This window comes from Brachyhypopomus gauderio, chromosome 10 (assembly GCF_052324685.1).
Source record: "Brachyhypopomus gauderio isolate BG-103 chromosome 10, BGAUD_0.2, whole genome shotgun sequence".
Classification (NCBI taxonomy): domain Eukaryota; kingdom Metazoa; phylum Chordata; class Actinopteri; order Gymnotiformes; family Hypopomidae; genus Brachyhypopomus; species Brachyhypopomus gauderio.
This window is the reverse complement of record NC_135220.1, coordinates 14,999,818-15,024,025: the sequence shown is the minus strand read 5'-3', so window position 1 is coordinate 15,024,025 and position 24,208 is coordinate 14,999,818. Positions and strand designations below refer to the sequence as shown.

The window sequence follows — 24,208 nt, the reverse complement described above, 5'->3', positions numbered from 1 at the left end:
GAAGAGGTCTGCACAGGTCCTCATCAGCTGCAGGAGGGATGACAGCCCCAGGTCAGCTACTGGCTTCAGCACAGCATACAGGACTTAGCGGGGACAGACAGTCCCTGGGATTTACCCCAGCTGTTTCTGCAGCTCAAGGTACCTTCTCTTTGGTCATGTAACTGATTTCTACTCAGTTACACTATACAGCTGAGCATTATAGGTAATCCTTCAGCTATCTCCACAGAGGACATATGAAGATTAGCCATGCAGATAATGTTACTGAAGGCCAAGAAAGAATCAATCACTAAGCAGACAGTTAAGGCTGGCGGCTACTGTCTAGTCCAGGGTCCGTATGCAATACATAGTCTAGTGGTTTTGTTATTCTCAACACAGCTGGTTCAGATAATGAGGACAAGGAGTGTATGAGGAGCTCACGTCCGAGTCAGAGCAGGAAAACACACTACTCAGCAGAGTTTCAGACAAGACAGACAGACTACAGTTTGACAATCCTGCTGTAGTCTCCTTTTCTCCACCTCTCTCCCTGTCTCTCTCTCACACACACACACAACGTACCCTCCTCCTCTCCCTGCGTGTGAGCTGTTGTCCATGCAGGAGCCTCCACACCATCCTGCCAGCAATCTTTGTGTCGATCCCCAGCAGACGGAAGCCATGGTAATAGTGCTTCAGCTCATCCAGAACCCTCTGGCCCAGAGACCTGCGTGCCACCGCTGTGCTGCCTGCCGGAGGCGGCTGGGACCCGGGGACGACAGACCCCGAATCCTGTTGTGCATCCCCTGCACTCACTGGGGAGTCTGTCGCCTCCCGTAGCCAGGCCCAGGAGCTGTGAAGCGTCCGCGTGGAAACATATGCAGGCTGCAGCAGGTAGGGGGCGCTATAGTGCAAAGGCAGGGGCCCGGAGCGCACAGGACATCCAGCCAGCGCTGAGTGGTAACGGATACATGCCGAGGACGGGACAGCACCGTGGTGTTTGGACAGCAAACAGGACCCCCTGATTACAAATACAAGTATGGGCATTTATAGTCTCATCATTACAGTACGAGAGAAGAATTCTTATTTAAAAATCACCAAGTATATTGTTCTGGGGGGGAAATGCAGAGAATACGCAGATAATCTCACCTAGATCTAGTCACTGCGAGCAGCATTTGAGAACTTAACACGGACATGATGAGATCTAACCAAGGATTCCTGCAGAAACACAAGGACCGTGCTGTAAACAGATCTAAAATCATTCTAGAAATATTAGAGACAATGAATTGACGCAAAAGAACATGTTTTGTTGTTTACTCTGACATGACTGATCCTGGATGGGGAAAACATGCTACGATGTTAAAGTGGCCAAACGTTACACTCACTTTACACTCAAATGGATCCTTGCGGCTTCTAAACTAGTATAACTACCCTTTATCTACATTAGGTGCAATATAAAAGTAAAGTTACCAATGCGCCTGACGAATTATCACAAAAAAAATCTAATTCGCATTCCGCTGTGGTTTAACATGACCAGAAACAGAAACAAAAACTAAAGTAAAAAGTAATTAGTTTTGTGTTAACAATTAAAATCTATAATCCAATCTAACTATTTATTTCAACCTGTGCCGTTTGTTTAAAACTATGTAAAGAAAAGCCGACATGGGTTAATTAAGGCCACGTCTCGCCTCGGTCAGTGTAGAGCAGGAACAGGCCGAGGCTGCTCGGCTCTCAACAGCGGGCCTCGGCGCCGCTGACCGGCGTCTTTACAGCAAGCTTTGCCAGCCACTTCCGACAACAACATAATGCCATGAGTAATCTGAAAGTATGTGGAGTACTGCCACACTCTGCAGAGTTACTTAGCTACGTGACACGGGCCTGAAATGCGATACCTGATGACTGTTTAATAGTTTAGGCCTTACTAGCTGGCAGCTTCGGGGAAACGCTGGTTAGCTAAACAGCGATAACGTTACACTGCCGAGCAATGAGTCTAAACACTAAACAGCTCACCGGCTACGTTACGAGCTAGCCAAATCATCCTAGCTATCTTAGCTACTAGGTGCGACGTATGTCAGAGAAAGTACCTCTCGAAAAGTCCGTGTTCTGGATGTCTTTCACAGTTAGACCGCCACCGTTGGATTCAGTAACAAATCGGGTGACCGTTTAGCCTCGCGAGCGGCGAGATCCTCGCGAGCGGCTTGAGGGTCAAATTTCTTCGGTGTCAACGGCTCGGCAGTAAAACAATTTATTGTAGAAACGAACTTAGCCATTCACAACCACTAGTCGTTCCTCGATACTGAAAACAGCCGATAGTGACAATCGCTGAACTTTACGCAGCGTTGTTGGTATTCGTAAATTGTAAAAATATATATATATATATATATATATATATATATATATATATATATATATATATAAAGGCTAGCATATGTCGCTAGCCGCTCGAGCTTGTTCCAACGGCTAACGTCCAGAGTCTCCGGAGCTCAGTGGAAGATTACTAAGCACCGAGAGGCTCGGGCGAGGGGCGCGGGTGACGTCATGAATGAGCTGCACCAATGGAGAAGGGTTTCGCGGCCTTGGTGGCGGCCAATCGGCGTCCTGGACTTGGACAGGCGATGACTGGAACGCCCCTTGATTTCACCCTCTGACGTAAGAGGAGGCTGATCTCAGTTCAGATTTCGGGGCACATATGACGAGCGTGGTATTCATAAATCGCCTAGGATCTCGCTCTGGGATCTGCTGTTTGCTGAAGTATCACATTACGGCGTTCACAGGGTTGGTAGCTCGTGTTTACACAGATTGAGTCGCTGTTTTGTTGCCGGAGCAACTGTATATTTGCGGCACATGTTTAAATACCTTCGTTCAGTAAGCTTTATTGGCACGACCATATTCATATTTACAGTATTGCCCAAGAAATATTAACACAACAACACTGAACATTTAAAATGTATAAAACAAAGCCTTGTGACTACTAAAAGGAAACACTGGTTTGTAATAGCTTTGTTACTGAATCTTAAGTATATATCTTTGTTCCTTTCATAACATGAGTAAGCAGTGATTATGGTTTATCGAGCAAACAACTAAATACTTTTATAATTATTAATGTCAGACACGAATGACGAGCACATGTAATCAGTTTTGATTCTCTCCCATTCGAGGTTAGTAGGCCTTAATAGTACTATATTAACTCAATAAATCTGTCAGTTTGATAAATTACCCACAAGACACTGTGGCTGCCGATAGAGTTCATGCGGCTAAGTGCAGTGCACGCAGTGGTGTTTCCCACACTAATAAAGCTGATTCAGCTCTTCGAATGATTCGTTCTTCAAAAACAGGTGCCTGCATAAAAAAGAACAGAAAGTGTAAGTATATGTTGATATCCCCATGGCTAATACCGAGAAGACACTGGCCTAAACAACTGTATCTTGAACCAACAGATATTAATGACAGCAGTCTATAGTGCTCTGATCTGACTTCACTTATTACATGGTGTATTCAGTAAAATCACGCATATTAAACTGGTCCTTTTAGTGTAGATGTACAGTAGTCTGAAATCTATCAGGCAACTGTTAATCTCGTGTGTTTTTACTGTGTGTAGTGCTAACAGCTAATTATGAACAGTGTTCATATTATTCTCGCATTTTTCATGTTTGTATTAAAAATTGTTGTGGGTTTGGCCGACTTGGAATTTGTGTTAACAACATTTACAAAACCTGGTTTGTACTCGATTGCCACAAATAAGAACCTAAAAGAAATATTGATTGGCGACAGTTTCTAATGTGCTTATATTTCAGACGATCGGTAGCTTTTATTTGTCTCAACAGTTGCACTTAATTAAAACAAGGGAGAGAAAAAAAACTACCCATCCCAAGATGCTTTTCACATCATGCACCATAGCCAATCAGCAGAGCTCTCTTTTGGCGCTGACTGAAGACGGGCCTTGAGCTGGGGGCTTTTGTTGCGGCCAGAGAGAGGGCGATAGCTGAGCTAGAATAAAGTCTACTAGGAGCCAAATCTCCATAGGACTGCTCTAGCATCCCGCGGAAAAAGGGGCCTCTCCCGATTTTACAGCCACCAGTTACTACCATGGGGATGGAGAATGGACTGAGCTAACGCCATTGGTCTACAGTGGAATATATTTAGGAACCGAGGAGTCATACGTTGTCTTGTTCAGTCTTTGTGCGTGTGTGTATATTGATGTTAAGTGCACCCGGAATCAAATTATTCGGTGTATTTGTTTAGAATGGAACACGCTGAAGGTACCGACATTTTTCATTCTACCGTTGTTTTTTAGTCTTATTTGCTCGTGGCCTCAAAATATTTTTTTTATTTTTTGCTATAATTGCATTTTATTTTCGCAAATAAAACGCTCGTTTTGTCACATATTTCGCGCGATATAACGGCTGTTGGAGATGTAATCCAGCCAGTTTGATTTAAAGGACCACGGGCAGCCATGTTGGTTGATATGTTCGCATTCCCCTATACGTTTTCACGGCCCTCGGCAGGATGCGCTGTACTGGGGGGAAAACAAAAGAAAAACTTGTTTAAATGCAGCAAATAATTGTTAACTGTTGACCTAAGTACACACAAAATGACAACGACGTGAAATGGGAACGCCAGTCTTCCTTAAACCCTCATTAGCTTATGTGCTAACACCCCCTTGATATCACGAAAGGAAAAACAGTCGACGGTCTGCTCAGCGTTGTAAGCGCCGTTCATCTCGACTGCGTGGCTCTCGTTAACGGCTAAACACCCAAACGAACAAATGTGTTAACTTGTGTAATATTTACAGATGTAAGCAAAGCAGTCCTTTTGTTTTTGGGTTTAAAGGCGCAGTGTAGTCTGCCATATTCGACCAAGCTAACGTTAGCCGTCTGGCTACTGCGGATTTGTTTTTCTTTGACAATGTTTCAGTACATGTTAATTTCGTAACAGTTTAGCTACAACGATTTTGAGCATAGTTTGTGTACAAATAATAAAACCACCCAAACAGCAGCTCTAGGTGAATCTTAAGATGTTTGTGTTATTTTTTTTGTACGAAACTCTTTTTCAAGGATTAGACCTCCGTTTCTGAGGTAAACGCTGTAGGAGTTTAATTGTTGCTGCTGGTCTCTGGTCTTTTTCCGTTGAAGCATTTGCAGCCGGAAAGTTGTAATAATCAAATGCTCTCCGTTGCGAAATACACATTTTCCAGTTCCACAATTACTACTTCAAACACATGCACATACTTGCAATAAACTATCCTTCATTGAACGAAAGAACAGTTTTTAAGCTGTCGGGGGCGGGGGGGGGGGGGGGTAGTTTCACCTGAATCGACTCCCGCACCTAATTATCTTATGTGTTGTATCAGATGTGTTGATGCGCACACAAGATTAAATTGAAAGGATGCACTAGGACTGGTTGTGCAAAACTACTCAGTATATCAGCATCACTATACACATACTACATTACAATAATGCGCCAAAACCATTTTGTCCTGAGCACAAGTTCATGTGTGATTTAATTTGACCGTGAAGTGACAAGTGCGCATAATATGCAGGTCCCTAACACACCTGATGCAACTAACTGAAGGGCTTCATAATTAGCTCATAAGTTGATATCCCAAAACACCCACCCACCCACAGAGTGCCCCGCCCCCTTCTCATACATATAGTAAGAAACAACCTGCAAAGATTGGTGGTCTTAGAAATGAATGGAAATATTTATGATCTACAGACATTTCTGATTCACTGATGATACGATGTAACATATTTTATCTGTGGACGGCTTCTGGTGGCCTGTCTTGATGTGTGCTCTTTTTTTCTCCTGGTCCTCACAGACCCTGTAAGAAAAAGGGAAACTTAAGGATGCTGGAGCAGAACAATGGATTTCTCCTTCTCTTTCATGCAAGGGATCATGGGAAACACAATTCAGCAACCCCCTCAGCTCATTGACTCGGCTAACATCAGACAGGAGGACGTGTACGATGCTATCAGCGACCCTGGGGATGAGGGTGGAGCGCCCACCTATGAGTCTCCTCTGGAGTCTGGTTTCTCCTACCCTCCTGAAGACCTTCCGGTGGTCACCAACGGTTACCCAACTGGAATCGGCACCTACGAGCAGCAGGCGAAGTTTGCCTTGTATTCTCAGTTCCCCAATGGCTCGGCAAACGGCTACGGTGCAATCCGTAACTTCGGGGACCATGGACTACTGCTAGGGGAGGGGACAGTGTTGAGGACGCCAGTTGTCCAAGAAAAACCTTCATCACATGTCTCTCCTCCACCTCACTCTCATCTACATCACCAGCCTCATCATCCTCACCACCATCACCACCACCAACCTCCACCACAGCAACAGCACCATGCCCCCAACCCCCAGCTCATACCTCAACCCCATCATCACCTGCCTCCACCTTCCCACCTCTTGCCGCCTGTCTACCCTCCGCCTCCTCCGCTCATGCTGCCCACTTCTCCACCCCCTGTGCCCACCCAGGACAGTGGCGTGGCGTCCAACCCCATTGCACAGCCCGCCGCGGTCACCGCGAAAAAGACTAACTCTCCGGAAATCAAAATCAAGATCATAAAGACCTACCAGAACGGACGCGAGTTCTTCGAGTCCTCGCTGTGTGGGGACCTGTTGCAGGAGGTCCAGACCAGCCAGCCACCTCACAGGAGACACGAGCAGAAGAAGGAGAAGAGGAAAAAGCGCAGCAGTCGACACTCTTCCTGCCTCGAGCAGGTGGGCAGCGTGGACCCACCCCCAAGCTTGGCCCCACCCACTGAAGGCTGTGCTGAAGTATCAGAGCAGCAGCCTGCCTCTTGCCTCAAAAGCCCCAAAGTTGAACCCCAGGAACCCAAGGTGAGTTTGTTTTAGTTGATGATGTTGATTTTGAAATAATTTGAGTATCTCTAAAGGCCATGTTCTAACAGACAGTAGCAAGCGTGAAGCTTTTCAACTCAGATCCACATGAAGACAGATCTTCACTTTTCACACTGTTCACTGTGATCGAAGTAGTGGCTCCCTGCTGTAGTCTGTCTGCACTCATCAGGACCTGGTGTGGGGCTGCTGTGTTTTGCAGGAGGAGAAGCAGTTTCCCTCGGTCATCACGAGCACAGGCAGCAGCGGTGAGTACGACATCGGGGATCTGGTGTGGGCCAAGGTTGGCACCTACCCCTGGTGGCCCTGCATGGTGTCCTCAGACCCTCAGCTGAAGGTGCACACACGGATCAACACCAGAGGTAATCCCACCACAGCTGCTCGCCCCACTCTTAGACCGGCTTAATCCCGGCCCTCGGGAATTCCACAATTCCCGCTTCAAACCCACATCTTAGCCCAAGCTTAGCTCGCACCACCAAGCAAGTCATAGGCGAGTAGTAGCCTTGTCTGGAGTCCATTTAGTAGTCTTTACATCATAGACTTTCTGTAAATGCACTTTGTGTGATAAATGCAAAGTGCAAAGAGATCAATCATGAGTAGATCACGTTCCGTGTTTGTAGCGGCGTATATAAATTGCATTAGTGTGCTTGCTGAGTTCTGTTCGCCTGTCTTGAGGGACGCTGTGTGTGGAGATGAACGCTCCGTTTTTGCTTTGGTTGTCTGTGTTGAAATGGCTGGTTAATGCTATGCATGTGCGCTGGTGGCAGGTCACAGGGAATACCATGTACAGTTCTTTGGGAGCGTGGCCGAGAGAGCGTGGATCCATGAAAAAAGAATAGTGGTGTATAAAGGAGAGAGCCAGTTCGAGGAACTCCAAGCTGAAACGTTACGCAAGACAACCAATCCAACAGAGAGGCACAAGGTAACCTAAGCACCTTCCACAGAAACACACCTAAAACAGTCTAAACAAGCGTAATGCTTTTAGAACACACCATACAAAATGAATCCGATGCTTTTAAAAGCTAAAAGGTTGACTAAACATACCTTCAGCGCAATACTGAAGGGCCGTGGGAAACATTAGTAGTTAATTTAATAATAAATTCAATTAAACTTCTGCAGGGGCACCAGGGAGCCGGGCACGCCCGAGCTCTGGTCCTGGGTTTGCATTCGTCTGGTGTTGGTGTGTGATGGAGGGAGTGTTCACTCTGTGATCTTCTGCCACTCAGCTGCTGAAGCCCCAGTCGCAGAGGGAGCGCGCCCAGTGGGAAGTGGGCGTCGGCCACGCCGAGGCCGCCTTGCTGATGACCAGGGAGGAGCGCAACGAGAACTACACCTTCATCTACGTCGACAAACAGCCCGGCGATGACGGCGACCCCGTCACCTCGCCCAGCAGGGTCAAGAAGGGCCTGCGAGCGGAGCGGCGATCCAGACGGTCCAAGAGCAGCGTGGGTTCGAGAGAAGAGCCGTCCGGCCGACGCCAACAGCCCCGCCGCCAGTGCAGCACCACCAGCGGGGAGGAGCTTAGCTCTCCTGGGCAACGGGAGGAGGAGCCAGAGCACAGCCCAGAGACAGAGCCCCACCCACAGCAGCCGTCCCCACCTCCGGTTCGCACACCCTGGCGGACGGCCGCCGCCCGCAAGCTACTGCCCCTTTCCATTACTATGAAGAAGCTCAACGTGGAGATCATCAAATGTGATTGGCAGCTGCCCAAAGAGAAGGTGGAGCCACCCAAGGAGACGGAGCGGGAGGAGAGGGGTGGAGACCACGCCCAGTCCCCTGAGGTAAGACTCATTCCCTCTCATCACTGAAATAATCAGCTCTGTGTGACTTTGATAACATGATTTTATGATGATGTTAATGTCATGTGAAGATCAAGGGATGTCATGAATCGTCACTGCAGCATTAAAGATGATGTCCAACACTTATTCTGAAACCAGATCTCATGGGTTCCTACCCTAGGTAGTGAGCTTCATAAAACAATAGTGTGTACCAGGTGGTGATGATGCTGTGTTGTTTTTTCCACCGATCTCTGCCCCGTGCGCTGTGCCTGTTAAGGGTTCGAGTGATAAAGCAGAGGTGGAGACGTGCTCAAGTGAGGAGGAGAGGACTGCATCACCCACTGCATGGAGTGACCCAGAGAGTGGAGAACACACTTCAGGTACACACACACACGGTCCTCTCTGTATGAAGTGATCTCAGTAGGGCAGCCAGCATCCTGAAAGACTCCTCCCACCCTGGACATCATCTATTCCAGCAGCTCCCCTCCGGAAAACTCCTCAGGTCCATCACATCCAGGACTAATAGATTTAAAAACTGCTTCTATCCCAGCGCAGTGCGGGAACTGAACACATCTAAACACACACACTTTCACGGATCAATATAGCGAATTTTGCATTTTGTATTTTTGTCTTACTGTGTATTACAGGTTTTTTTTTAATTTATCGTATATTTTTTATATATATGTCTACTTCTAGCACCTTGGGATTGCTGCTCAATTTCGTTGTACATGTACAATGACAATAAAAGTATCTATCTATCCATCTATCCATCTATCTATCTATCCATCTATCTGAAAAATCATAAACACACCGCAGGTTCTCTCTCTCTCTCACACGCACACACACACACACACACGCGCACACACACACTGTCTGAAGAGATTGAGAGTGGAGAACATACCTAAGGCATACACATACACACACTCACATGCTCATGCACACTGTGGTAGATTTTAGTTTTCCTTTATCCTTGATCAAGGAACACGTTTGGGACCTGGCCATGCAGCCTGGGTTTATTCATCTTCAATTAAACTGCATTTATTCATTATTTCAAAAGAATGCACTTCAGATTTTCAAAGGGCTTAAGATAGGAGTTGTTCCTGTTAACCAGTTGGTCCCATAAAGAAACAATACAATACTCTGATTACATTTCTGCCCAGATACATACAGGTGGGTCTTTGCAATGTCTCTGTTCCAGTGAGGTGAAGGTATGGAAGCCCGTAGAAGGTTCTACTCCTTTGAAAAGACTGAAGCAGATACACACACACACACACACACACACACACACACACACACACACACACTGCCAGAGCATGAATGTTCCATAATCCATGAACACAAAGTGTAATACTTGAATAAAATAGGATTACAGTATCACAAGCTCCAGTTATGCACTGTGTGTGTGTATATATATATATATATATGTGTGTGTGTGTGTGTGTGTGTGTGTGTGTGTGTGTGTGTGTGTGTGTTATTTGCAGAATCAACCGAGAGGAAACAGCAGCGGAGGTGTGGGCGGAGCCGCTCTGAGTCAGAGAAGAGCATGGAGCCCATTCCAAAGAAGAAGGTGAAAAAAGAACAGGTAGAACACACATCTCCTGCCCCCTCCACCTACAGCCACACCCACCCCCAACACACACACACACACACACACACACACACACACACACCGCCGTGCCAGTTAACCACTGGACTTCATGTTCAGCGTTTGACTGTTTTACATTTGCTTGTTCAGCAGAAGTCAGAGGGCTGTAACTGGGTTCTCAAAATGATTCTTCACATTGTCTTCCAGGCAGAAGCTGCTCCTCAGATGGACTTTAAAACAGGATCACAGAAAGGTGACGCTCCCCTCAGCCTCGTACGAGCACTTGGACCTGTGATGTAACCGTAATAAATGGATCTACTGGAGTAGGGGTGGCAGCCTGGGTAACGGATCTCCGGTCGTGGGGTGGCAGTTGGATAATGGATTTCTTGGCTTGGGGTGGGAGCTGGGTAAGAGATCTCCTGGGGTGGCAGATGATTATTTGATTGGCTGCTGTGTGGTGTCGGCTATGTAATGGATCTCCTAATGGAGCTGGGTAACATATCTCTTGGGGCAGCTGGTGATAGATTCCCTAGAATAGGGGTGGCAGCTGGGTAATCGATTTCCTGTAGTGGGGAAGCTAGCTGGGTAATGGATCTCCTGGTGTTGGGTTGGCAGCTGGGTAATGGATCTCCTGGTGTTGGGGTGGCAGCTGGGTTATGGATCTCCTGGTGTTGGGGTGGCAGCTGGGTAATGGATCTCCTGGCGTTGGGGTGGCAGCTGGGTAATGGATCTCCTGGCGTGGGGGTGGGAACTGGGTAATGGATCTCCTGGCGTTGGGGTGGCAGCTGGGTAATGGATCTCCTGGCGTGGGGGTGGGAAGTGGGTGATGGATCTCGCCGCATAGAGAGACCGCTTGGTAACAGCGCTGTGCTCCAGCAGGTGCCAGTGAGATCTCAGACTCGTGTAAACCTCTGAAGAAACGTAGCCGTGCTTCCACAGACGTGGAGATGGCCAGCTCACTCTACAGAGACACGTCCGACTCAGACTCCCGCGGCCTCAACGACCCCCAGGTGACCCTGCTCCCCACGGACCTCACCCACTGTAGCCGTGTCAGTAACGATCCCACGCTGCTGGGTAATGTTGCTGGTCTCAGACTGTTGTCTGTTGTGCATTTTGCTGGCGATTTCCGGACAGAGCGGGTTCGGGAAGCGCTCGGACAGTCCAGCTACGCTAGACCCAGATGGCTCTGACGCCCAGTCAGTGGACTCTGCCGCCTCTTGCCAGGGCAGTGGGTCTTCCAAGAAGGACACGGTGTGCCAGGTGAGCGTGCACCTTCAGCACACGCTGGGAGTAGATGCAGATTATTGAGGATGCACTGATGCATATGCTAGGTGATGGTCAACATTGAGTCATAACAGACAGAAAAGTGAGGATTCCAAGGCTAGAGAAAAAATACATAACGAATGTCATCATAATGTTTTAACCTTACATAAGTGGAATGTAACCATATTTGCAGGCAGTCAAAATGATGGAAGCAGATCTGTCAGTACAGCTTGGCGCTTCTTCAGAAGAATCCGCATTTCCCATCAATCAGCAGTTTTTTACGTCAGTGCATTATTTCAAAACATGCTGAACCAGTTCAAGCAGGCTGTCCAGTGGAAAATGACAAGTGGCGCAGACCAGAGATGCCGTGTTAATGGCCGGGCCCGTCCCGCTGTGGTGTTCGGCCGTCCTGATTCGATGTTGGACCATGCCGCTGCAGTGTTAGGCCTTGTGTTTGTGAGCGGTGGTGGTCTCGGGGCAGTGTGAATGAGGCACCTGCTCTGAGCTGTGTGTCCTGAACACCCAGGTGTGTGAGACGTTTGGGGAGTCCCTGCTGTGCTGTGAAGGTGAATGTAGCAGACTGTTCCACCCTGACTGTCTGGCCTCCACTGGGGCTTCGGACGGAGAGCCCATCTGCACCGAATGCAGAACAGGTCAGAACACTAAACAACAACAATGCTAATAAAGTTACTGTGTCAGCGTTATTTAATTAACAATGCGAAGAATGCAACAGGGACCCATGAAGCTGGATTAGCTGAGTGATAACTGAGTGGAACCTGTGAGACAAGCATCGTATATTGAGGGAGGAGTTTATAAATGAGGAAAGAGTTATTACTGCTTATAAATAAGGGAGGAGTTAATGTGTTTATAAATGAGGGAGGAGTTATTTTATTATTGTTTATAAATGCAGCCAAGTTGTGCAGCTACTTATTTAACAAGCTCTTTCAGATCAGTAGTTAATTGTGTTTGCATTCCCCCCTCTCTCTTCCTCTCTCATCTCCCTCACACTTTCTTCCTCCCTCTCTCTTTCTCTCTCTCTCTCTTTCTAGGCTCCCATCCTTGTTTCTCCTGTAAGGTTGCTGAGGGTGATTTGAAGCGCTGTTCGGTGAGCGGCTGTGGTCGCTACTACCATGAGACCTGTGCCCGTAAATACCCAGGCACTGCCACTGAGCCCAGAGGCCTGCGTTGCCCACAGCACAGCTGCGCCACCTGCTGTTTGGAGAGAGACCTGCACAAGGCCAACAAAGGTACATTACACCCCCCCACCCACCAGCGGCAAGGCCACTTCTGTCAGGAGAAGCTCCACCACACAGCTCTAATGTTCCTCCAGAATAAAGACCACGCTTGGGGGTCAAATTATCATCTTTCCTCATTATTTGTGATGTTAGCATGCTTTGATTTAACTTTAATTAAATTCGAGGATCAGGAGAATTTCCCTTAAACCCCGTGCGTGTAGTATTTTAGAGTAGGTGTGTGTGCAGTACGCTGGAGTGTGTGTTTGCGTGAACCCCGTGGCGTGTGCACGCAGGGCGTCTGATGAGGTGTATCCGCTGTCCCGTGGCGTACCACGTGGGGGACGGCTGCGTGGCTGCGGGCAGTGTGCTCCTCACGCCTCACGTCATCATCTGCAGCGGCCACTCAAGCACGCGGAGGAACGGCCACCTCTCCTCCCCCGTAAACGTAGGCTGGTGTTTCATTTGTTCCCGAGGTAAGCCCCACCCACCGGGCCCGCCCACTCTGAGCAGCGGCCCTACTCCAAAGCCCATGCATCCAAGTCTCTTGTCTTTCACAACAGATGTCTGGAATGCTTGCTTTCTCTCTGCCTTGCTGATGTTAACATAATGATTATAGATTAATTCCTATTAATACTTCTCATACAGTGCGAGTAATGGCCTTAATTAACACTTGTTCCATGTCTAATCGTAGGACTCTTTTTAAATGCAGTTTCTAACCTTTTTTCCCCTCTTCATCTAATTTCTTCCTTTTAGATGTACTGTGTGTTCATAAACCATCGGAGACTGTTTGTTTGTTTATAATCTGTAAAGACTCATTCAGACTATGATCCCTCACCAGTGTGACTGAGGTTGAAGTGTGAAGCGTGACTCGTGCACACACAGCTCCTTGCCTCCTGTGTGTGTGTGGTTGATGGCTCAAAGGTGCCGTCAGTGGTCTTGACTTCATGCCTGTTTCAGGCTAGAGTCTCGTGCACTTTAAATCTGCAGAAAGTGGTGTTGCCTAGAGTTACAACCTCCAGAACGGTGCGAATCAGAGAGATGCATTACCGTGGAGGTTTTTGTGGAGTAAAAATAAGTATCATAAACTCCTCAAACTAGTACGCCCCCTCAAAAACAACAACACTTCAGTGCTGCGTTTCTCAGAAACACGAATCCGCACAGAAACGTGTAGAAACAACCTGTGTCCGCAGGCTGCTGTATTGAATACACCCATCCTGCTGGTGCATTTTAGAAGTGCCTAATTATAATGTGTAGCCTGGTGCCAAGCACGGTTTGCCATCTTCTGTCCTCCCAGTGCCTCCCTGACCACAGGACCGCTGGATTGGGCTTGGATGGCAGGCCACTCTCACCGCAGCAGTGACACTGATATGATGGTGGTACGGTAGCTGAGGTCGGACTGTGCAGTGGTTTTCGCACATCAGCGTTACTGCTGGGGTTTTTCCAGGGGAGTCGGGGGGGATGTGTCCAACCAGCAGTCAAAAAACTGACCGCTTGTATCCCGAAGGACGGCTAACACTTCTGTGCTCACCCACAGAGTGTTAAGTGGATATTTCTAACAAAGCGAGCGGTTTATTCTCATTATAAGCCCGACCCGTCCCTTCATTAGGGAGCCTCCTGCAGGCACAAAGTTGCATTGCGCTGGATGCAGTAACGCTTGTACCACTGACTGAACCTGCAGCCTGTTCTTTGCCTCAGATAGAAATGTTTTCTGTGTCGTCACGCCAGTAGAGTAGAAGTGTGTGTGTGTGTGTGCACAGGAGACGAGTGTGTGTGTGTAATTCTGCTGTGTTGTCTGTAGAGATCCTGATGCTGGGGGTGTTGGCATGGGAGAAGCTGCGTCTGTGCTTGACGCCTCGTTCCGTCTGGCCAGGTCTCTTACTCTGTGCAGACACTGCAGAGTCCTAAACTGGACTTGAATTGCTACCTGTAGCACACAACAGCGATTCATGTTTCGATCACAAAATCCATAAGACTCCCAGGCCAACACTGGAAGAGCCCTCGCCCCACATTTTAGATCTGTGTTTTTGATTTCAGGACCCCTCCACCTTCGTGTGTGTGTGTGTGTGTGTGTGTGTGTGTGTGTTTACTGCCCTTGGTCTGTGTTCTGTGTGTGTGTGTTTGGGGATCATGGGTAGTGTGATTGCTCATGGACTTTCCCTGTTTGTTTTACGTAGGACTCTTAGTGCACGACCACACTGACACCGTATTAAGTTCTTATACGTTTAAGTCTCACTACCTTCTGACTGAGTCAAATCGTGCTGAGTTGATGAAATTACCTATGATTCCTTCTTCTTCGTCAGCTACCAAAAAGAATATTGGAAAAGGTAACCCCACGTTTCTTGGTATATGTGGTGTATTGTCTGTGTGCTTATTACAGCCTTGGTAGTGGCGCCCTGCGTGTTCATTTCTTTCATTTAGTTCATCTCATCCCTTGTAATTTGCAGTTACTAATGCAAATGCTGGACTTGAAATAACATACCACCATCCCATAATATCAGCTCAGTTAGGAATAAGCTGTCTTGGTCTTACCACGCGTGCACACTTGCTCACACAAATTTTTCATTTTAGATTTTTAATTGCAGACGCACAAATTGACAGCACACTTGTCTAAAATAGGTTCACGTACACACAGTCTGAGCAGCATTGGGGGGGGGGGGGGGGGGGGGTGGAGGAAGCAGGTGTGGGCAGCGTGGCAGGTGGGGGGGGCTTGGGGGCAGTCGGAGGGGGCCAGGTGGAAGGTGTAGCGCACACACAGACGGTTATTTTGAGTCCTGGAGCTGCTCCTCTGTGGGATCCGAGCTCTTCCCCTCTGCTCCTCTGTGGGATCCGAGCTCTTCCCCTCTGCTCCTCTGTGGGATCCGAGCTCTTCCCCTCTGCTCTGCTGTAGGGCCTCCTGCTCCACTTCACCTTGGCTTTCTGCCTTAATGTTTGCTTTAGCACGTTCCTCCCAATCAAAACTCATTTTGGATGGCTGCCTGCAGGCACCTTTACAGTCATTTTCATGGTGAATTTTCACCATTTTGATATTTGTCACCTTGCAGATCCACCAGTAAAAAATGTTTGCCATCCAAAATAGGGAGATTCCAGAACTGTGTTCTTTCCCAGCCTTGGCTTGGTGTGTGGGTGTGTTGAAGTGCAGATCTGTGCATGGCCCTCGTCATTCTGTGTCTGATCCACTGGATGTGGCACTACAGCTCCTGACGTTTAGAAGCAAAGTTTGTGTTCCTCAAACGTCACCCTCAGGCATGTGGAAGTATTCACTCATTCTTCTCCACCTGTGCCCTCAGCAGGGGAAGCAGGCATGCTGATGGGTGAGGTTTGGAGAATAGCGACCTCTAGTGTTGGGAGCAAGTGTTGGTGCACAGTAACAGTGTGCCCCTGTGTATACGTTTGTCTTCTCTGTGTGTGTGTGTGTGTGTGTGTGTGTGTGTGTGTGTGTGAGAAGGAGGAAGACTCCTGTGCTGTGAGGCTTGCCCCGCCTCTTTTCACCCCTCATGTCTGAACATGGAGATGCCAGAAGGGGTGTGGTTATGTACAGAATGCAGAGCGGGGAAGAAACCCCACTATAAGCAGATCGTCTGGGTCAAACTGGGCAACTACAGGTACGGCTGCGGCATGTGCACGCCCTCCCCCCCGCCCCCCCAACGCCTATGCTCCGCCCACACCCCTCTCATGCTCCGCCCACACAGCTCTGCCAGACAGAGTCATTCGTATGGTCATCCTTCAGCCATAATGAGACTCAAATAAATGCACAAGCATTCCCAAAGCTCACGTACCTAATGCTACTGTGTTCTTGTGTATCCAGCACTTGTCTGGCCTGTGCTTACGTGTGTTTGTGTGTGTGTTTGCTTTCTCTCATGCAGATGGTGGCCTGCTGAGATCTGTAACCCACGTCTGGTTCCGTCCAACATCCAAAGCCTGAGACACGACATTGGAGACTTTCCCGTGTTCTTCTTCGGTTCCCATGACTACTACTGGATCCATCAGGGCAGGGTTTTCCCCTACGTGGAGAGTGACAAGAACTTTGCTGAGGGCCAAGTGGGAATCAACAAGACCTTCAAGAAGGGTGAGACCTGAATACACTCCATGTGTTTACACAATGAGAACTGTAGATGCTCAGTTCTGGGCTGGCTTGACAAAAGAATGGTAATGTAACGCCTTGATGAGACTCCGTGAGCTTCAGGTGTGCGTTGTTCCAGTGCGCTAGATTGGCTGTGTTTCAGTTTAGAGAGTGAGGATCAGTTGCGGTCACACCACAGAATACAAGTCAAGGGTTTCAGCATACAGCTGTCTTTTGCATTAAACATTCACTTCAGGTTTGATCAAGCTTTCAGCTGTCCTGGCCTTTATGTGCTTTATGTTCATTTGGATGTTTGTGTCGGTGTTTGTGCATTTGTGGATTCGTGTGTGTGTGCGTGTGTGTAGCTCTTGAGGAGGCAGCAAGGAGGTTCCAGGAACTCAAAGCTCAACGCGAGACCAAGGAGGCTCTGGAGCAGGAGCGCAGTTCCCGCAGACCTCCTCCTTACAAACTCATCAAGGTACACCACCGGTCTTGTCCGCTGTTGTTACAATCGACTTTGACTCAACGCAGCTCAGCGGTTTGTGCACTCGTTCCCGCTCAGGTGAATAAGCCGGTGGGGAAGGTGCAGGTGCGCGTGGCCGACCTGTCGGAGGTCCCGCGATGCATCTGTCGGCCCACGGACGAGCGTCCATGCGGGCAGGACTCGCAGTGTCTGAACCGCATGCTGCAGTACGAGTGCCACCCTCAGGTGTGCCCCGCCGGCGAACACTGCCACAACCAGAACTTCACCAAGCGCGTCTACCCCGACACCGAGGTCTTCAGGACCAGCAGCAGAGGCTGGGGCCTCAGAACCAAGCAGGACCTGAAGAAGGTCAGTCGGACATACCTCACAGCCCAGCACCGTGGCCAGAGTGGTGGGGTGTGTGTTGGGCAGCTGTGTTGACTGCCTGGTGTCCCATAAACGCTGCCTTGAAAAGTTGATGTTATGAACAGGAAGCAAATAATGTAGTCCTCACAATTTGAAACCAGTTTTACTGTTTAGAATGAAAAAAGCAGTTGTATTGCAGAAATGTGTTTGTGAAGAGCTGACACGAGGATTCATTTGTGTGTGTGTGTGTGTGTGTGTGTGTGTGTGTGTGTGTGTGTGTGTGTGTGTGTGTGTGTGTGTGTGTGTGTGTGTGTGTGTGTGTGTGTGTGTGTGTGTGTTTATAGGGTGTTTTTGTCATGGAGTATGTTGGAGAGCTAATCGATTCTGAAGAGTGTCGGCAGCGAATAAGCCACGCCCACAAGAATAATGTCACCAACTTTTACATGCTGACCCTCACAAAGGTATTAAAGAAGTGCCTACCCTCAGTCTGGTGATGCTCCCAGTGTTTGCTGATGCTCAACACTGACAGCCCTGTCCTGTGTCAGGACCGCGTGATTGACGCGGGACCCAAAGGCAACTTGTCCCGCTTCATGAACCACAGTTGCAGTCCAAACTGCGAGACGCAGAAGTGGACAGTGAATGGTGACATCCGCATCGGACTCTTCACTATGTGTGACATCAGTGCTGGTGAGGCTCCCCCCCCCCAACCAACCGCTGACCCAACCAACCAACTTTACACTAGTGTAATCACTGTGAAGACAGGCAGGTCTGTCATTAAAGCCCCTAAAGTTAGATTGTGCATTGCAGCTGTTTTATGCATTGGGAGTTACAATCGTTGGCCTGATATCATGTTGTCCTGCAGACACCGAGCTGACATTTAACTACAACCTGGACTGTCTGGGTAACGTTCGGACGTCGTGTCACTGTGGAGCAGACAACTGCAGCGGCTTCCTGGGGGTCCGGCCCAAGGTAGCCCGGTTCCTTTACGGGGGGGGTTTGTTTACACAGGGTGTGAATAAACACTATTTACACACTGTACATCAGTGGGTCAAGTTTCACTTCTCCATTTAGCTTGAAGTGCTACGTTGTGCCTTTCATTTCACCTTCCCTTTAGTAGCCTCTGTCCCCTGTCCTTGGTGTGTAGTGGTCTGTCCCGGTGCACGTCCCCCATCTCGGGTGTATAATGGCCTGTTCCGGTGGGTGTTCCACAGAGCGCCGTTGTCATGGAGAAGGAAGAGAAGGTGAAGAACTCTAAGCTGAAAGCGAAGAAGCGTAAACTAAGGCCGGAGCTCCAGCAGACGTGTGAGCGCTGCTTCTGCTGTGGCCAGGGCGGCGAGCTGGTCGTGTGTGACCGTAAGGACTGCCCCAAAGCGTACCACCTGCTCTGCCTCAACCTCGCCAAGCCCCCCCACGGTACGCCACCCACCCCACACCCGCCTGGTGATACGCTATCACCATCAATTACATCACCCTGCTATCGATAACACTGCTGTTATCAAAGATCACTGGGATGGTCAGTGCCTCTGGGGATACTGTTAAGGGGGGGTGGGGTGGGGGGTGCTGGAATTTACTATTAAATTCAGCAATTTAATAGTAATGATAACAAAAGTCTATTTCTAGTCTGAGACTAACAGTAATTTATCACTATTGTTGTATTGTCTGTGTTGACTGTGTAGATCTGCACTACATCTGTTGTGCGCACATTTTCAAAATACAAAACAAAACAACGGATTCAATTGCCCGATTCTGATTATACCAAAGTGGCTGTAATGGGGACTGCCTGCTCAAGTCAGCAAGTGGAATTACTTAGTGAAACTGAATGTGGTGACAAAAAGGCCTGTCCACACACAAGCCTGTCCACACACAAGCCTGTCCACACACAGGCCTGTCCACACACAGGCCTGTCCACACACAAGCCTGTCCACACACAAGCCTGTCCACACACAGGCCTGTCCATACACAAGCCTGTCCACACAAACAGAGGCCTGTCCACACACAGGCCTGTCCACACAAACAGAGGCCTGTCCACACACAAGCCTGTCCACACACAGGCCTGTCCACACACAGGCCTGTCCACACACAGGCCTGTCCACACACAAGCCTGTCCACACACAGGCCTGTCCACACACAGGCCTGTCCACACACAGGCCTGTCCACACAAACAGAGGCCTGTCCACACAAACAGAGGCCTGTCCACACAAACAGAGGCCTGTCCACACACAGGCCTGTCCACACACAGGCCTGTCCACACAAACAGAGGCCTGTCCACACAAACAGAGGCCTGTCCACACAAACAGAGGCCTGTCCACACACAGGCCTGTCCACACACAGGCCTGTCCACACAAACAGAGGCCTGTCCACACACAGGCCTGTCCACACACAGGCCTGTCCACACACAGGCCTGTCCACACACAGGCCTGTCCACACAAACAGAGGCCTGTCCACACAAACAGAGGCCTGTCCACACACAGGCCTGTCCATACAGAGGCCTGTCCACACAAACAGAGGCCTGTCCACACACAGGCCTGTCCACACAAACAGAGGCCTGTCCACACACAGGCCTGTCCATACAGAGGCCTGTCCACACACAAGCCTGTCTCGTAAAGCTGTCCATAGCTTTGTCCTTTAGATTAACAGGTTTCACCAGAGCTGCTTCACTAGTTGTTTCACTAACTGCTAGATATGATGATAGCAGGTTTTGACCATCAGTGTTGACAATTTTGTGTGTGTGTCTGTGTGCGTGCGTGCATGCGTGTGTGTGTGTGTGCGCAGGCCGCTGGGAATGTCCTTGGCACCAGTGCAGTGTGTGCCAGCACCCTGCCTCTTCCTTCTGCCACTTCTGCCCCGCCTCTTTCTGCCCCGAACATGAGGGTGGGCAGCTGGTGCTGTCCACGCAGGACAGTCGTCCCTGTTGCTCCAATCACGATCCAGAGAGAGCACCATGCCTGCCTGGCTCCACCCACGGCCCCGCCCACCCCAGCCAGAGTGGAATAAAAGAGGAGCCGCCTGAACCTGGAGAAGACGAGGGAGAGGATGAGGAGGAAGAGGAGGAAGAGGAAGAAGAGATGGGTGAAGGAGAGGGAGATGGAGAGATGGAGGGTGAGGGAGAAAAGGAAGGTGATGTGGTGGGGGTGTGACTGTGCCAAATCAGAGCACGTGTTCAGCAACAGACTGCAACCTGGACCTGGTCACTCCTCCTGAGATGAAGGGGCTCTCCGAACTACCACTGGGGGGCGCCAGGGTTCACAAATCAAATCCTTACAAGTGTTATTTGTCCGTTCCCGGGCTACAGCAGCTGGTGTGATTTTGAGCCAAACGGTCTCAAGGTATGGCTTCACTGTAGATGCATGGTACTGGGCACTTGGGCAGTTGTTGTGGAAATGCATCACGCAATTAATCGTCACTTTACTGGTGTTTTCAGCTGGGCTCTGTTTCTACTAAGGCCTCGAAGGTGAAATGAGGTCTGTGCACAGTTCCGCAGTTCCATTCTCCACGGTACCTGCAAAACCCTTCCAAGAAATACCAGGAACTTTATTTTATGTACCTCATGTAAATACAAAGGAATCTTATGAGACACGTAGGTCAGATTCTTCGCCACTCATCGGTAGAATTTCGCTACATATCTGATTATCAACTAGTGGTGGTACCGTCTAAAAACAAGACCAGATAGCCTGTAAAGAGACGGTCAGTGGAGTCTTGGTTAAGTGCTGCCTCTTCATGTCCGTTTGTGTTTGTGCTTTGTAAAATATATATCATTAATATATTTATGACTATGTTTACATCCACTCAGTGTACAGTATTGTTCATTGGTATTGGTGAGTTTATCACTATTGTTAACGTTGTATATGTGCCGTTTCTGTCAGCAAAATTATGACGTCATTGCTTAGCCTTCGTTGTGTTCACCTGGTTTGGCAGGATGGGTGGTTAGCTGCTTCCTGTCCTCACGCAGAAGGGGGGGGGGGGGATGGGTAGGGGACTGGGAGTTCTTTCACACCACAGGTCCAGAACGGGAGGGGCGAGCATTAGCTTCAGCGCGGCTAGCATCGAGAACGCTCCCCTCCTGCTGCTGACGGGGGCTTCCTGTGCTGGCCTTGAAGGCATCAGTGTTATAACCAGCTCTTGGTACCTTCAAACCTGCTGTGGTTTCAGATAAGGCCATTAACAATACCTTAACACTGCCATCTTGATCTTAAAATACTCTTTGCTATGATTAGTATTGTGCCAACAAGAATATTTGTCCAAAAGGAATCATTTCTTTTCTAAGTACTGTTGCTATTGTGGCTTTGCAGCTTTTTTTGTTGTTGTTGTTGTTTTTACTTTATGGAATTTGCATTTTTGTTGTATTTCTCACATAGATGTGTGTAAATACAGTCTGATTTTATTTTCAGTGAAGTTGCCAATGTAATCATCTCCGTCATACATAAAACGCAGCTGTAGAATAGTGGCAAATTTTTCAAGGTATTGTATTCAATGTTTACGTTAATTCCCAGATCTCGTTTAATTCTTAACCTGCTTGATGTTGAGCAACATTTTGTATCACTTTTGTCTTAATGACTTACACAGACAGTTATTATAGAAAAAAAAAAACTTTGCTAATCAGTCAAACAAAGTTGAGTGTACAGCAGAGTGTAGCATAACCTTTGCAGAACTTCTACTGGATGTGAATCTGAGTAAAGAAGTCGGTAGCTTTTGATCTTCGCCGCACCTCCACAACAGCTAAGTGTTACCGTATCGTGAGAACTCCTCGATTTGCTGACTAGCTGCTGTGATGTGAAGTATCTGTGCTTAAGAACTCCTCTGTGTATTTTTAGGGTGCATTTACCTAATGGCAGTGGTTACACTTAATAGCTTTCTATTTGACCTTTGTCTCTTCCTGCAGGACTGTGCAGTAGTGTGTGCTATCTTCCTGTCCCTCACCTCCGGGCAGAGAGGACTGCTCCTGCTAATGGCATTAAGGTTTTCAATGCCGCTGTACCTTCTGAACTTCTCCAAGCCTGCAATATTCAGCTCACCTAGGCATGAGCACAGTATCACTGTGTTGGTCGCTTTTACGTGGTAGAGAAAGTGGTGCCATGTTTCAGTTTACTTGAATCCTTTTTCTTTGGTCCTTTCGTTGTGGCTCCTTTTGCAGCTGTGTGCCGTGCGCCGGGGCGGGTGTAGGGCACCGGGTGGGGGTGTGCGTGTGGACTCTGAGGTGCTCTCCACTGCCCAACAGCAGAATCTGCCCTGTACAGTTTTAATGTGGAGTGCTGTTCAGGTCTCATGCACTTTTTTTGTTTATTTGTTTGCTTGTTTTCAGCTTTGTTGGCCTTACAGTGCTGAATTTATAATGGTAAACAATATGATTTTCTGCTATTAGCCCTTTTCTCCACAGATGAATATAGTCATTTTACCGGGGTGAATCACATGGTGAATGGTTGCATCCTCTGTAATGGTACTGGATGAGCCTGTATCTAGCTGTTTCAGATGCCCCTCATTCAACCCTGCTAGTGCTGATTCAGACACTTCTCATTCAGACACCCCTCACTAATCCCCACCAGCCCTGATTGACACCCCTCACTAATCCCCACCAGCCCTGCATCTGCCCCTCCAGCCCTGCTAACTACCAGCTGACCTTCTGTTCATTGACTGGACATAAACACACACGCCAGTGATCTTTGTTATTGCTTCAGACTGAATCAAATGCCTTGTTTTCCACAAGTATGTGTAGACTTTGTATGACTCACTCTAAATTGAGCTAAATTACTCAAAGGTTTTTTTTTTGTGCAGTGGCTCTGTTGGTTTTAAGGTGTCCTCTGTTACAAGAGCTATTTCTGCCATGTCAGCTGTTAAGAGTTTTGTATTACCTCCTTAAGATGTTTCAAATGTTAGTGCACTGTACTTCTGGGTTTGTTTTTGTTTTTTTGTTTATGTATGTGAATCAAGTCTCATGAACATTAGGAACTACCTATGCAGGGTAGGGCCTTATCTTTATGTTGCTAAGTGAATTCTAAATTATAACATCTCACCAGCTACACAAAAGATCATTTGTGTTCATGTACTAATCTTGCATTCCTTTGAAATAGAATGTTGACTGAGTTGTGTTACTGGACGCAGCCAGACTTGTTTTATGTAAATCTTAAATGTTGTAAAATTTTCACCATGTGCATTTGACTCAAAGTATACACTCCAACAGAATAAAAGTATCTTAAATGATATTACTTGGGTAGAATGAACGTCCTCTCCAAGTTTTATAATGATGTACTCCTGAATAGAGATTTGGGCTATGTTATATAGCCCATGTTATTGCATTACGTAAGAGAATGATGCTTGTCCACTTGTACATAGTAGAAGGCAAAGAACTCAACTGTCATTATATTGTAGTGTCTCAAGAACGCCTGTAAAAAAAACTTCTGAATGTTTGTGAAAGTAGGCACATTTTTTGTAAATTTCTTTTACTGTATTTTTATTTAACCAACTTTTGAGATGGTTTTCTTCAGAATTCATAATTTATTCTGAGAGTATTTTAAGCGACATTCCACAGATTTAAATCGGTTTCAGACTTGCCTGGTTTGACTTAAATAAAACTGTACTGAATGTTCAAAGTTTGATTTCTGACTGAATGTTTTCCTTTTCTCAGTGCTCCGGTTTTGC

The 24,208-nt window shown here is 47.9% G+C and overlaps 2 protein-coding genes across 10 annotated transcripts in view; one reads left to right on the top strand and one right to left on the bottom strand.

Annotated features, from left to right (window-relative positions):
* The window catches only part of letm2 (leucine zipper-EF-hand containing transmembrane protein 2), a 6,609-nt gene extending 4,248 nt beyond the window's left edge, over positions 1-2,361 (bottom strand). The window contains exons 1-4 of the mRNA XM_077019853.1: positions 2,055-2,361; positions 1,120-1,188; positions 556-991; positions 1-27 (exon numbers count right to left, since the gene is read on the bottom strand). The exon at positions 1-27 is cut by the window's left edge and continues 117 nt beyond it. Coding sequence (XP_076875968.1) covers positions 1-27; positions 556-991; positions 1,120-1,166 — 510 coding nt within the window. The 5' untranslated portion in view covers positions 1,167-1,188; positions 2,055-2,361. The remainder of the gene's footprint in view (positions 28-555; positions 992-1,119; positions 1,189-2,054) is intronic.
* A 1,524-nt stretch (positions 2,362-3,885) lies between these two features.
* Positions 3,886-24,165, top strand: nsd3 (nuclear receptor binding SET domain protein 3). Of its 9 annotated transcripts, none has more exons than XM_077019843.1 (23): positions 3,886-4,229; positions 5,789-6,807; positions 7,028-7,187; positions 7,593-7,747; positions 8,052-8,606; positions 8,881-8,983; positions 10,085-10,185; positions 10,396-10,441; positions 11,068-11,198; positions 11,323-11,448; positions 11,978-12,104; positions 12,501-12,698; positions 12,980-13,159; positions 14,861-15,010; positions 16,132-16,288; positions 16,550-16,752; positions 17,112-17,224; positions 17,309-17,578; positions 17,920-18,036; positions 18,121-18,262; positions 18,438-18,544; positions 18,787-18,988; positions 20,348-24,165. In XM_077019843.1, the coding sequence occupies exons 2-23, from the start codon at positions 5,833-5,835 to the stop codon at positions 20,710-20,712; spliced, it is 4,683 nt and encodes a 1,560-aa protein (XP_076875958.1). In that variant the 5' UTR covers positions 3,886-4,229; positions 5,789-5,832; the 3' UTR covers positions 20,713-24,165. The 9 variants fall into 9 exon arrangements, with proteins under 9 accessions (XP_076875958.1, XP_076875956.1, XP_076875960.1 ...); XM_077019841.1 differs by having other exon boundaries at positions 16,129-16,288; XM_077019845.1 differs by having other exon boundaries at positions 11,065-11,198; positions 14,987-15,010.
* The last annotated feature ends 43 nt before the right edge of the window (positions 24,166-24,208 follow it).

Excerpts from the sequence above, each read along its gene's own strand:
- nsd3 (XM_077019840.1), top strand. The coding sequence starts at position 5,833 with ATGGATTTCTCCTTCTCTTTCATGCAAGGGATCATGGGAAACACAATT. Across the intron at positions 11,449-11,977 it reads AGAAGGACACGGTGTGCCAG|GTGTGTGAGACGTTTGGGGA; the intron begins GTGAGCGTGCAC and ends CTGAACACCCAG. Across the intron at positions 12,105-12,500 it reads CTGCACCGAATGCAGAACAG|GCTCCCATCCTTGTTTCTCC; the intron begins GTCAGAACACTA and ends CTCTCTTTCTAG.